At 43.8% G+C, this 14,570-nt stretch overlaps 1 protein-coding gene across 2 annotated transcripts in view; it reads right to left on the bottom strand.

Annotated features, from left to right (window-relative positions):
• LOC147659236 (ubiquitin-conjugating enzyme E2 variant 2) overlaps positions 1-14,254 on the bottom strand; it is a 189,681-nt gene extending 175,427 nt beyond the window's left edge. Inside the window, exon 1 of one of the 2 annotated variants that reach the window (XM_086951866.1) lies at positions 13,991-14,254. In XM_086951866.1, the coding sequence (XP_086807992.1) occupies positions 13,991-14,006 (16 nt within the window). In that variant the 5' untranslated portion in view covers positions 14,007-14,254. Of the gene's footprint in view, positions 1-13,747 lie in introns of both variants that reach the window. The other variant, XM_086951867.1, reaches the window with a different exon arrangement.
• Between the last annotated feature and the right edge of the window lie 316 nt (positions 14,255-14,570).

The following is a 14,570-nucleotide window of genomic DNA, read 5'->3' as shown; positions in this document are numbered from 1 at the left end:
CAGTTTCTTTCGAAAAAGAAAAAAAAGATGCATTTTTGGGCGGTTTGTCTTTCAAATAGCATATTCTTCTTCTGCATACTTTTTATGTTTTTAAATAAAATAACTTTACACCTTCTCAAAATATGCTGAAGACACAGTGGTGTTTTGAGGGACAGGAGATGTTTCCCACCTAGCCACATCAAAAGAGGTCGGGGAATTGGCTACAGTGTGTTGGTTGCACCCAGTGCTTAATTTGTGATATAGCAGTAATATGTGCATGTTCCACATAGTTTTTATGAGGTGGATAACAACTTGCCACCATTGACACTCACAGTGATGAATATCAAATGCAGCTTTTTCATTCAGAAACTGTACACTGCCTTTACCTGCTCTCACCTGGATACACACTCAGAGCATTATTTGAATGTGAATGTGGTGAAGGTGAGATTTCTATCCAACTTAAAATAGCACAAATCAATTGGAAAACATCACGTGCAGACAAAAGGGGAAGCGAGAACGAGTCTTCAATTGTTGGCATTACCCTTGGATTTTTATTTTGTGTGTTTTTCTCTTATTTTTTTTTATTATTTCTCCAACTAACTGAATAGCACCCGTTGCCTTTGAGCTAGGTGGCACTTTATGAATGACAGAAATAAAATAAATGACGTGTGTCAGCTTCTTTGGCATTTAGGTGTCTATGGATGTCTTTGCAGATTAAATGTGTGCTGCTGCCTGGGTCAGACTACTTCTGCTTTACATGTTTGTCAGCAATATGTGCAGCTGAAAATATATATCTATCCATACTAATATAATAAAGAGAGAGCCCAACCCTTTGAGGCGGGTAATCTCAGGAACCACAGCACCAATCACAAAACTCAATACAGCGTTGGAAAGGGCAGTTGCAGCAGAAGGACATAGGCTATGCAGACGCCCACCATATACATTTAAAAGGTAAAAGAACCGTGCCAGCAAAGTAGTCCCTTGTGGGCGTGTCTGCGTTGTGCTGTGGGCATGACAAACGCTGGGGGCGTGTGGTAAGTTCCACCCTTCATGCCATGTCTCATATTGTGTGCTAATCCCACCCTGCTCCCTTTAAATATCCCTGCACCCCATAATCATAACCCACCCTTACTCCTTAAAATACCCCAACCCCCCTAAACACTAACCGATCTTAACCCTATAAATATACCCTGTACCCCAAAACCCAAACCTATCCCTAAACCCTAAAAATACCCCTTTACCCCAAAACCCAAACCTATCCCTAAACCCTAAAAATACCCCTTTACCCCAAAACCCAAATCTACCCCTGTACCCCAAAACCGAAACCTACCCCTGAACCCTAAAAATACCACTGTACCCCAAAACTCAAACCTACCCCTGAACCCTACAAATAATATAGGACCCCAAAACCCAAACCTAGCCCTGAACCCTAAAATATCCCTGTACCCCAAACCTAGCCCTGAACCCTAAAAATACCCCTGAACCCCCAAACCTAGCCCTGAACCCTAAAAATACCCCTGTACCCCAAAACCCATACCTATCCCTAAACCCTAAAAATACCCCTGTATCCCATAACCCAAAACTATATCTGAACCCTTAAAATACCCAAACACCCCAAAACATATGCCTCAGTACCCCAAAACATATACCCCTATACCCATACTTACCTTATCCAAACATCTTTTTTAAAAAATGCTTTTACCATTCATGCATTTACAACGAATTTCGTTGTAAATGTATGAGAGGTAAAATCATATAAAAATGTAATGCCATGCGTTATAATGGCATTGCGGAGTCATGGTACTTTCGTAATGAAAGTATGCGGAGTGATGGCATGCGGAAAGAAAGTTGCGGAATAATGGGTGTTTACCCTCCCCTGGTAAGTACATTGATGGCACGGCGGCCCACATCTCCAGCAACATACTCATATTTTTTTCACCACCCATTTGAAAAATGCACAGGTCTCGCTCATTGATGGCCAGCACCGACATACACTTTTAGACACACCTCCCGCCACAAGTTCTAGAATTGCGAACTTCAGAGCTGGGGAGCTACGTTCGAATCTCAGCATCAGCTCAACATCCTGTGATTCCAGGCAAATTGCTTTGTCTCCCCGTGCCTACCACAAATGAATGTGTTCTTCTGTAATGTAAATTGTGCTCATGCCATGTTGTCGAGTTAGCGCTATATAATATTGCAAGGAAAAATAAAGTAGGGAAACTCGAGTTCACACACTACTGAACGCGCACTCTTAAGTGCATCAGCAGTGCACTGTGAATCGGAGCGTTTCACAGGCCTGTCACAGAAAAGAAATTTTATCAAAACGAAATCCTACAAAACAATATACTACTGGCCGGCAGCAATTCATACCCGGACAACGTCGGGACGGGCTGCAAGATAGATAGATATATATATATATATATATATATATATATATATATATATACATACACACACACACACAGACATACACATAAATACATACATACACACACACACACACATACACATTTTGATGGCAGTAGGAAACGAGGCAGTAGTAAAAAAAGAAAGCAGGATCTCACAACATTAAGGATCCACCTGCTGTAATGACTGCACACATGCATTTCACCCCTGGCACTCTATACAAAATGGCAAGGCCTGAGATGGAGATGAACCCAAATGGGCAGACTTACAAAGTTTGGGACCAATGCAGTGCAACAACCAAAGTTTATTTCTGTGTTGCATCAAAGGATAAGAGAAAAACAGCACCATATCTGCTAAGATATGGCACTGTTTTTTTCTTAGCCAATGCTGGTGCATTTTGCGCAAACTCACACACCCTTGCACCAAAGTGCAAGGGTTGATGCATTCTGTCAAGTCTAGCTGTGTTTTGGACTGGAAGTGAAAACTCAGTTCAAAAACTGTGCCTTACTACACGTCCCACTTTCTAGTGCGGTGTACAATGCACCACCCATGCAAAGTTGGAAAAATGTGGAGACTTCTTAAGGTTGCTCCACAGTTACGCCAGCCTCGAGGAGGCATAATGCTCTGGTGCAAATCCAAATCGACATACATTACCAGACAGTAATTTACAGGAAAAAACGTGGGTTGCTGCATGGGAAAGCAATGTACCAGCCATGAAAGGCAACTTTAAAGAAAGGTAATGCACAGCTCCACTTTGCGTTACATTAAGGAAGTTTCCAAAGAAGATCAACATAAATCCCAACACTACACTTTACGTGAAGGCTCCATCACTTTTGTGATACAAACAAAGTCCAACACTTTGCACTGGGTTTATGTCCCTTTTCTGCAAAGCTGGCTCAAATAGTAGATATTCTAAATAGTGAATACTTTATAGGAAAGGGAAAAGCCAGACAGGAAGACAAAACTAAAATTAGGATAGAGATATAGACAACTGAAGAGTGAAATACAAACAATAAGGGAGAAAAAGTGGGCCAGCCAGAATGTTGAGCCAAAGGGTAAGATAGGAAATTGAGGAAAGTGAACGCAAAACGAATGAAGAGCGATATGGAGATCCCAAAAAGAAGAGAAAGAAAGATAGGTAGAGACAGGAAGCAGGAAAGTTTTAAGAGTTATGTGAACACTATACATTTTTGCCTATTGTAACTGCACCAGCCTGCTTTTGAATTAAAATTTTTAGATTCATTTTTAACCCGTTCTTTAAATAGAATTCTTAAATAACGGAGCACTATTTATTTTATTTATTTATTTTTGAAGCTTATAGAGCGCACAGCTACCTCCGACGGAGGTGTCCCGGCGCTAGGATTACATGATTATCCCCATGAAGAGAGACCAGAATCAAATCATACAGAGGGACTAAGAAAAACGATAATTTGATCGTGCCCGGTCCTACCGCTTAGTGAACAACCAGGTCTTGAGTTTGCGACGAAAGATAGGCTCGGATTCGCAAAACCTGAGGTCAAGGGGGAGACCGTTCCAGAGCTTGGCGGCAGTGACGGTGAAGGATCTGCCGCCAGTCCGAGAAAGCTTGAATCTAGGAACCATCAGCAGACGAAGGTTGTTGGATCTGAGATGTCTGACAGACAGAAATTTTTAGACGCTTTCTCATGTATAACGGGCCAATTCCATGTATAGCCCGAAATGTCAGGATCAGTATTTTGAAATCAATGCGTCGTAGAATGGGGAGCCAGTGAAGCTCTTCTCGATAGGCTCTGATTGAAGTACGGGCAGGGATGTTACCGATAAGCCGGGCCGCCGCATTTTGGACTATTTGCAGGCGATCAATGAGGTAGAGGGGGGCACCTGCATATAGACTGTTGGCATAGTCTAGATGGGTGGTGATAAGAGCCTGAACCACAGTTTTACGTGAAGATTGAGGGAGGAAGGGGAAGATTTTCCTGAGCATACGTAGTTTGGAGAAACAGGACCCTACCACTTTGTTGACTTGAGCACTTCCAGACAAGGAATTGTCAAAAGTGAAGCCGAGGTTGCGAGCTGCCTGCACAGGAGTGGGAGGGGGATTCAAGATGGGAGGCCACCAAAGGATTGCAGGAGGGGGAGATTTCTTACTGAAGAAAAGAACCTCCGTTTTATCAGTGTTAAGGGCAAGATGATTAGCTGACATCCAGGTGCAGATGTTACCAAGGCAGTTTCTAAAATTGGAGAAGAGGGAGTCAGAATGGTCTCGAAATGAAAAAATAAGCTGAGTATCGTCAGCATAGGAGACCACCCTGACTCCCCAGGACTCCACTACCTTGGCCAAAGGAGCCACATAAGCATTAAACAGTAGTGGGCTCAAAGCAGAGCCCTGGGGCACTCCGCACAGGAGAGGTTTGTCCTCGGATTCAAAAGGGTGCATCATAACCCTTTGAGAGCGACTAGACAAGAAAGAGGTGATCCAGGCCAGCACTGTCCCACCGACCCCTAGCTGTTGTAGGCGGGTGGTAAGTATTTTATGGGAGACAGTATCGAAAGCAGCGGATAGGTCGAGGAGGACCAACATGGCCTCCTCGCCCCTATCCACTGATTCCCTGATGATTTCAGAGACTTCAAGCAGTGCGGTCTCAGTGCTAAAGCCGGACCTAAAGCCGGACTGAGAATCATGTAGCAACTGGTTAGACTCTAGGTACAGTGCCACTTGTTTCTGTACCACCTTCTCCAAAATCTTAGCAGGTTTAGGCAGGAGCGAGATGGGTCGATAGTTGCTAAAAAGTAGAGGGTCGGCACCAGGTTTTTTCAGTATGGGGACAAACCTAGCCTGTTTCCAAACTAAGGGAAAATGGCCATGTGACAAAGAGGTATTCCAGATGGAAAGAAACGGGTTCACTAGAATAGGGGCAAGAATGCCCATGACTTTGGCCGGGACAGGGTCCAGAGGGGAACCAGACTTAACATTGCGTAGCAAGGCTAACGCAAGGTCTGGAGTTAGCTCAGTAAAGGAATTAAAGGAACAAGAGGGGGGACAAGAGTAATCGTCAGGGTGATCCAGAGTCGTTGCAAAGGAGGAGGAGAGTTTAACTATCTTTTCTTGAAAGAAATCAGACAATCCATTACAAAGATCTTGTGAGGGAGTACAAAGGGATTTTGAAGCAGGGGGGTGAACAAAATCTTTTACAATAGAAAAAAGTTTTTGAAGAATTCTGCGCCTGCTGAATAAGATTGGAAAAGTAGGTTCTCATTGAAGAGCGTTTAAGTTTATGCAATGTATTCAGGGCAGATTTGTAAGCCAATTTGGCTGAAGGATCATAGTTGAGTCTCCATTTACGTTCCAACCGCTTGCACTTGCTCTTCTCTTCGCGTAGCAGAGGAGAAAAGCAGGGGGCAGAGGGACGGGATCTGGAGGAAGTGACAGGAGCAAGAGGGGAAACCAAGTCAAGTGCATCGGAGAGAGACGAGTTCAGTCTCAAAGTTTCTGAATTGAGGTCATTTTGCTGATTAAGGTGAAAATGAACCTCCAAGGAGTCACAAGTAACTTTGGTCCATTTACGTCTTTTACCTTGATTAAGGGGAATAGGGGGAGGAGGGGAAGGGGCCGAGAAAGAAAAAGGAATAAGGAAGTGATCGGTCTAAGTCAAAGGGATGGGGGGAAAGGTAGAGAGAGAAGGAAGATTAGAAAAGATGAGGTCAAGTGTATGGCCTGCTATATGGGTCGGACCAGTTACTAATTGGGGCAGGGTGAGACCTTGTAAGGTATCTAACAGAGAGGATGCAAGAGTGCAGGAAGGATTATCGATGTGAATATTAAAATCTCCTAATACAGTAAAATGGGTGTGTTTAAGCGAGAAATCAGCGATAGTATGCATCAAAGTAGTAAGGGAGGAAGAGGTAACAGCAGGGGGGTTATAGATTAGTATGCCTGCGCAGATGGTACCAGCGGGGTCCATTATTGTAAAGTGAGCGGCTTCAATGAGGCCCAGATTGGGGATTTTTGTCAGATTAAATTTAAGATGGGATTTAGCGATAATCGCAAGACCCCCTCCGGTCTTAGAATTGTCTCGATTGATGCCAGTGAAACAATAGCCAGGGGGAGTAGCCAAGGTGATATCCGGATTGGAGGAGTCTTTTATCCAAGTTTCGGTAAGAAACAGTAAATCCCAATTATGGGTGTCAAGAGATAGCCAGATGTCGTGGGCGTGGGCTGGAAGAGATCTGCAATTGAGTAATGCGGCCTTTAACATGGTATGAGGCTGATCATTGATAATAGAGTAAAGTAACGGTGCTTTAGGTACCATAGGAAGAGAGAAATTACACTGAGGGCAGGAATATGCAGTATTTTCTAGGTTAGAGGTATTACAGCAGGTGAAGGGAACACAGGTAGCATGACGGAGGTGAAGCAGTTGCTGTGAGGACCAACGAATTTTAGAGGCAAATGGAGCAGGGGTACTGGCGCTGGGCGCGGGTCCGGCGCAGACGGGCTTGCCTTAGGCGCGCCCGCTGCGCCCGCCCGGCGGACGGGAAGGCCCCTTCCTTATATCCATGTCCAGCTGGGGGGTGGGAGGAGGGTGGGAGGCGTCCAGGAGCTGGAACGCTACCCTGCCTCCCCCCAAGATGGCGGTTCCGTTTTACCCAGCCGGCGAGAGCGCTGCGCTCGGCTGCACCGGTAAAGGACTGAAGATCGGGACCCCTGTGACGACTAGATCTCGTCAAAACATGCAGGCGGTCAGTGTCCGATAATTAAAATCTCACAATTAAGATATGTACACTTTTTAAAAATAAGCCGGTCAGCGTGACTGTAGGAGGTCGTAAATCACCACACAGACAGTTCAAAGCTTAAATTCACACACTCTCACACAAGATAGGAAGGAACTATCAAGGCCACTTTCTTTGCCGGAGAGAACAAAACCAGGATGACTGCTGCCTCCCTTTCTTTTCGCCCTGATGATTAAGCCCATGGCCAGAATAGTTAGATGTGATGCCAAATTCTGGGATTGCATTGGGCTGGTGGAGGGAAAGATAGAATAGCCTTATATGCAAAAGATGTTCTATTGTGCCTCATCTGTCCCTGGGACTCTGGGCCGCGCACTCCACATTCCAAGACACCCGAGGTTTCCCTATACAAGGAATATAGGGAAGCCTCGGGGGGTCCGGACCAACTGGTCTAAGTCTTTATTGATTCACCTTTGCGGAGATGCAGAGGTAAACTCCTGGTGAGAATCTATCCCAATGAGACTGCTTAGTTTTAAATGTCTGGGAGTCTATATATGTCTGGAACCAGGCCTGACATGGAACCTTAACTGGAGGTCTCGGGTAATGCACATGAAAGGAATCTTTCAGTAACCGTCGGCCCTCCTACTCCAAATCCTCGGTGGAATCACCCTCTTTATAATGAAGATCCTATCCTCATTGTCTCTGCGCCCAGCAGAGTTTTTCTCTGATGACCCCCTCCTCGTAGTTTTGAGATCTGACCGAATAATTCCATCTTTGCTATGGGCTGGGCACCCTCCTAGTACTGCTCTAGATAAACGATGTGGGACAGAGCAAGGGTTTTCGGAAGGTGGCGCACAGCTTAAAGTAACGCTAAAATTATGGGTAAGAGTTCTAGTTATGAGAGTTGCAATGGGATGTGCTTATCCAGCTCGCAACTGATACTTCTTCAGACGCACCCGTCCGTTTATCAACTCCTGCCCTACGGAAATAATAATTTGTAACCAGTTAAAATCGGATTGCCTTGAAATTTTGCCTTGTTTGGATATTTGGATCCAGATTGTTACTCAGATTCTGCTTATGAGCCTTTACACACAGACATGACGTCCTTTGTCACCGGTCCTGGGCCCTATCGGGTCGGAAGTATCACCGATAAGGCGACCTTTCGTTTTGTACCCGTTCGGTACAGCCCTGAAGAGTCGTAGGCAGATTGTGCCATAGACGACGAAACACGTGTCGGCTGGTCCTTCTCGTGTCTGAACAATAAAAGACATCACATCTGCGCTGGACTACTCGTGTTACATACTTGTTATGGATGCTCTGCCACTAACCTTCGTCTCCATAGAAACTGCTAACCACAACTACGATGTTTATCTTTATCATTTGAGTGCGCATGGGCGCTCTGTTTTGTTTGACTGCTCTAGATAAATGTTGCCAGTCGATGTAGGATGGTGGGCTCGGCCTGGCTGATGTCCAACTATTACTGAGCATCACATTTATTAGTGATCAATGACTGGCTGAACAGGGACTGAGGAGACTAGGCATACGAGGCTGAACTGTCCGTCGGTCCTGGGACTAGACAGAATTCTCCACCTGTTATACGGTGGGTCCATAACTCATAACCTCCCAGCGCTTACCAGAGTGCTCCTTCAGATGTGGAGAAGGGTGCCAACTGATTGGCTGGGACAAAAAACCCACATAACTCGCACCTCTCTAGAGGAGCACTTGGCTCCAACTCGCCACCCAACTGGAATAGTTCACCAAATGGGATGAGATTGGGATCAATCTTAGGGGCATCTGGCAGGAACCAACATGAAGTATTTTGAGGCTCTACAGTCCATTTTTTCCCTTTCCACTACACACTTTTGGAAATACCTGCATCTCAGGCACATACGCACAGCCCATTCCACAGACCTGCATAACCCTCTTGAAGCCAAATTTCTGATGGGCCCATTGAGGTAGGGGGGAAACCTCCCAGATATACAAGTCATTAATCCTTAATGCTCCTGACAAGTTTACACCCCGTAAACCCAAATAGGAGGAGTGGATGGTCATATTGAACGAGGCCGACTAGAGAGACGCCTGAATGGCTCCCCAGACCCTCACCATCTCATCACAGCTGTGTTTGCTCCAATTAAACTACTTACATAGTACATACTCCTTAGTCTCTGGCAAGCTTGTAGCATACCATCACCCACTTGTTTCCAGTGCTCCACAATAGATGCTGACTTACACGTAGTCTGGGCCTGTCCCGTAGTGACAACATACTGGCAACTCCATTGAACTGAAACTGTTCTGCGTTCCCCAACCGCCCTCATGCTGACCCCCAGGATTGCGCTCTAGGAGATTATGGAGGATGTGGGCAGCAAATGGGGTGAGCGAACACTGGTGGTCTTGGCCATGCTCCTGATGAAAAGAGAAATCGTCTGATGTTGGAAGAACAGTCTCCTGCCCAAATTGTAGGACTAAAGGTCGGCCATGGACTGGTGTGTGAAGATGGAGAACCAGATTTAGAGCCGGAGGCTGCCCAAGTAAACATGTGAAAATATGTGGAAAATGGGGGAAGTATTCTGGATTTCTTAGTGTTTTCACAGACTTGTGAGGGGTCATCGTGTGTAACTCACAGCTTGTGCAGTCTTGTCCTGAAAAATAATACGCTTGTTAGACAAAGAATCCATAAATAAATCTGAGGTGTTAAATGTCTACATCCCAACACCCAGTAGATATGGTATGGGGTCAAGGAAAACAAGTTGTCATGTTTATTTTTTCCTTTGGACAAATAGGCCCTTTGGCTGTCAGTTTACTGTACCACATTATGAATCAAGAAAGGGCACGGTCTGCAGATAGGGTAATATTTGTTTCCATAGGTTAATGCTGTCTGAATCTGTATTTATTGTTCATTAATGCACAGACTTTATAATTAGGGTGAGCATTAAGAAAAAGTTGTAAGCTCGGACTGCACTACTTACTGACAGTGGTTTCGGTACAAATATTTGTACACGTTTGCAAAGTTTAACAATACGAGGCTATGTATAATACTCCCAGAAGGCTCTCTGATTAGATGCAAATATTAGAAGCTTGAAAGCAAGAGTGAGGATTCTTTGCGGTCAAAATAAAATATTAACACAAAAATGCAACTAGGATAAAAAAACATTTTGCTAAACTACTGTGAAATTGTACCATTTCGTAACAAGCATCATTTAGTAAAATGTGTTGATGCATGCTAGTATTTCCCAAAAATATTCCTAATGTAAAAGCAGCGTAACCAGTTTCAACATGATTACGTACAAAATATGAAAATAACCGGATTTGGCAAAGATAGCCTGACATGGGAGGCAGGCCTTTTGGTTTCTTCAATGCACATTTTCTCTTGACATGGTTTTTGTAAAGTGTTATTGTTCTGAGAGTTGCTGGTGAGTCTGCACCATTATTACGAACATAGGTAAAAATATTTTTGGTCTCAAAAAGCACACATTGCTACAGTATCTCCTGGCACTGAATGAAAGTATTTTATGTGCTGATATGCTCCTTGTGGAAAGAGGAGAATTCTGCCACTCAGAGTGAAGTCAGCCAATAGGTGGAGATGGAATTTTAATAAAAACAAAAGGTCTTGGTTAACACCAGACTTAATAGGGGCCCAACTCTTGCAGAAAATCACAAAAGTGCAGATATGGTATGAGTCCTTGCATTAGTGCAGATTTACAGCTTTCACGAATTCACAATCATTTACAGAAATATGCCAAGAAATCGTATTCTTAGAAAATATTTGAGAGCTGTATTTTAGCACGAGCAAAATATGCATGTGTAGATAAGCTCATGCGTAAACCTGTTGAGAATTTATAGGTTCACTTTCACTCCAACCACTTTTTCCCCTGGGCTGAAAGAAGTTTTACTTCTGCCATAGTCAAGAGTAAATTTCCAACCTCTCAGTATGGAGTATGGGAAAAGATTAGAGAAGGGGTTGTGAAAACGCATACAACATGCAAGTTAGAAAGGTTTGCACAGAGAAAGTGAGAGAGGGAGCAAGACGGGGAAGAGCAGGAACATAGGTAAGAGAGAGAAGAAGGTGAAGAAGAATATCTGCCAGTACGTCCAAACAAGAATATGTAGCTGGCTAGATGTACCATCAGGTGTTGTTACCCCTGGTTCTTCGTCTAGGGTCGCCCTTGTTATTAGTAAATCATGTGGGGTTGGTCACATGAATGTGGGGAAAAGATGTGGCTCTCCTTTCCAAATGTTGCTGGGGCCTCTTCGCCATGCCAGTTGCTATGACTGTGCCTGCTCAGCCAAATGGGATCTACTGTTCGGTGGGATAGAGGGCAAGGAAGAAAAACACCAGCATGAAGAGGAAATCACAAACCTACCTATTGTACTAAAAATTATTTCCAGATCAGTATGGGATTGCCAACTGGCTAACTTCCGTTTCTAAGAATGGAGAATGAACCAATGCTCCCACCCAGAACAACTCCTGGGCACTGTTCTCACACACCCATAGGTTGACCTAGTACCCTGCCAACTTGCATGGGGGTTATTGTCTGATCTAGGCTTAATCTTAGACAGCTTTTTGCTGCACTAACCGTTGAGAGAATAAGGAAATCATGACCCTGCACACATTTCTGACTACGCATGTGTTTAGGACTACCTCAAAAAGCCAGTTAAATGCAGTTTTAAATACAAAACCTGACACGTTTTTTTGAAGTTTTTACCCTAGGGTATATCAATCAAATCCTCTTTTAAGCTAAATTTGTATACTAATAATTTATGATCAATGTTTCCTGCTAAATGTTACTTTCCTTTCAAACATACTATGCGACAATGCTCAAACCAACTGTAAAATTATATTGTTTCCCAAATCATCCTGTTCAAAGAGCCCAGAAAGTGCATAGTAAAGTGGTCTTTAAATGACATTATTTTGCCAGAGACTAGTATTCCAATGGGCTTTACATGTTATGCTTCATCTGAGATTTCAAAGAGAACAATACTCTCTGTAAAATTCTACCTACTGTCATCAAATATTCCTGTCTGCTATTCTGTGTAATGTACTATCTTCCAAAATACTCAGTGGGGTGATATTTATAATAAACAAGCCCTAGCAAAGTTAGTAGGTCTGATGTTAGCTTTATACTGTTTGGCATTGACAACACTTGCTTATTCATATTTTTTATAAAACTTTATTACACAGCCATTAAAAATGGCTGGCTATGTGTGCACAAGAGGATGCCATAAAAAAAATCATTAATAATTTTTTATAAAAAGCCACAGGATGATCCTCTTTCCCGCCTTCATTACCTGTCCACCTCCCCAGCTCTTTTCCCCCTGCCTGCTTTTCCCCATAAGTATTGGTGCTTATTGTTTATCTTGACCTCTCATGTAACTATGTTGCCATGCTCTAAAAACTGTGTAACCTTTGAGACTATGTAACCTGTAACTATGATCTGATGCTCATGTAAAGCGCTCTGATTCATCCGGGTCTAGCCAGCGCTATATAAAACCTTTAAAAAAAATAATACACACAAGTGCCAAGCCCTAACTGCAGAGGACTATGTTCTGAATGTGTGGCAACATTTTGCTCTTGCAGAATGCTGCCACCCACAGAGAAAGGAGCCAATGAACTAATTGCCCCCTGCTGTATGCTTTAGTGAGGTGGAGAAAAAAATGCGAATGGTAGTAAAACACCCCAATGAATGAAGAGGGATTACTAAAAGTCCTTGTAAATTATATATACACTTGCACATATTTTGATTAAAATGAAAAGGACGTGTCTAACACCAGAACTAAAAGTCAGCAACAAAAAATATACGTGTACTTTAAAAATTGGTTCATGTTATACCACGTAACTGGTGAGGACCCATATCTACCAACTCTTTTAATGTTGTTAAAAATAGGGGGAGGGGTGTATATCCTTTTAAAAAAAATACACTCCCGACTACGGGTCTGGTTCTGCACATAGCTGAGAAAAGAGCTCTCTCAAATATTATGCTGCCGCACAGTGACATGCAGTTTTTTTTATTTAAAAAAAGGAAAAGAATAAGAGGGAACACTGCCCATGGATCTACCGTGTAGTCGTGAGAGTGATTTAATCATAACCAAGTGTAAACACTTCAACAGAGAACGGAAACGCGGAAAGACGAATATTGGAAAGCAGGTTCCATATAGACTAAATGAATGGCATTACTAAAATGTGGTAACAGGGGCCAACTCTGTCCTGGTACTTCTTGAACCAGCAGCGAAATTGATGCAGAAAGCAAAATGACACCGTTAGTGAGCCTTGACAGCACAGATGTGAAACTATGCCAGTTCAAGGAGCTGCAACAAGGATGACTTGTGACAGAGAGGCAACTATGGGTCACAATCGCGTCCAGAAAGCAAAAGGAGACTTTTAAGTATACATTACGACTGTAACGAGGCTCACCAAGGTGCACTGACAGAACACCGTCGACGGATAGAGCACTGCTAAAGTGGCCATGGCTGCAGCTGCCACGATAACAGGTACAGTGGTCTGTGACAAGGGTTAGGACATGAATAAGGCACTGTGCACTGGACAACAATACAAACACATATAAATATATATATATATATATATCAGAAACAGTCATTGCATTCGTTCACTTCAAAGGCAAGGGCAACAACGGCCAATGGGCTTGGGGACAATGACAAGCACCTGCCATGTGCGTCCAGCTGCGGATTACAACCCCTTTGTCGCACGTCACCCCCTCTCCAACGTACAGGGCCTTCTCTAGGGAGGGTCCCGCCACACCGGCCTGTAAGGATATCTCAGATCAGCTGCCTCAGGGAATACGGGTGCACCAATTATTGGCACCCTTCCCTAGCATCCCCCACAATGTTTGTCACAAGCCATCAGGTACGCGCTGCACCCCTTCCCCCGCAGAGACCCCACACCCACCTGCACTGACGGCCATCTTGTCCAGAACAAGAGCCGCGCCGGTGATCGAGCGCACGCACGTGACGTCAACACGACGTGAACCAGCAGCTCCGCAGCGCGGGCAGCGATGTCTGGTACAGGGCTCCGCCTACCAACCTCATTTCCGCCTTTACTACCATGCCGTCACAGTCAGTCAGAGTTGGCGACTCTCCTATGCTGTCACATTTGGGTTTCGGATCTCATCTGACAGCTTTGGGGAAAGCTGTGATTGGGTCTCTCTGGTTCACGTAGCTCCAAGAGCGGAGCCATCAAAAGAAGTCAATCACACAACAAAAATGTAATGAAAAAATATAAAGAATTTAAAATTAAAACAAAATAGTTTTCGACATTTATCAGTACATCAAGTACATTTAAACGTGCATCACTGAATTAAGTGACATTTATTAATAGTAATATTTAAAAACTAGCATTGGTATAGCCAATAGGTCTCGCATTTGGGACCTTCTAAGTATTTAGTTATGCATCACAATATCATTGGTGCAACAACATCAACTGTAACGTGGCTAAACACTTGTAATGTCCCAAAGGCTGGACCTATTAT

The sequence above is a fragment of the Lissotriton vulgaris genome, unplaced genomic scaffold (genome assembly GCF_964263255.1).
Source record: "Lissotriton vulgaris unplaced genomic scaffold, aLisVul1.2 SCAFFOLD_1809, whole genome shotgun sequence".
In the NCBI taxonomy this organism is placed as follows: domain Eukaryota; kingdom Metazoa; phylum Chordata; class Amphibia; order Caudata; family Salamandridae; genus Lissotriton; species Lissotriton vulgaris.
The sequence above is the reverse complement of the archived record's forward strand: the minus strand, read 5'-3'. Positions and strand labels throughout refer to the sequence as shown.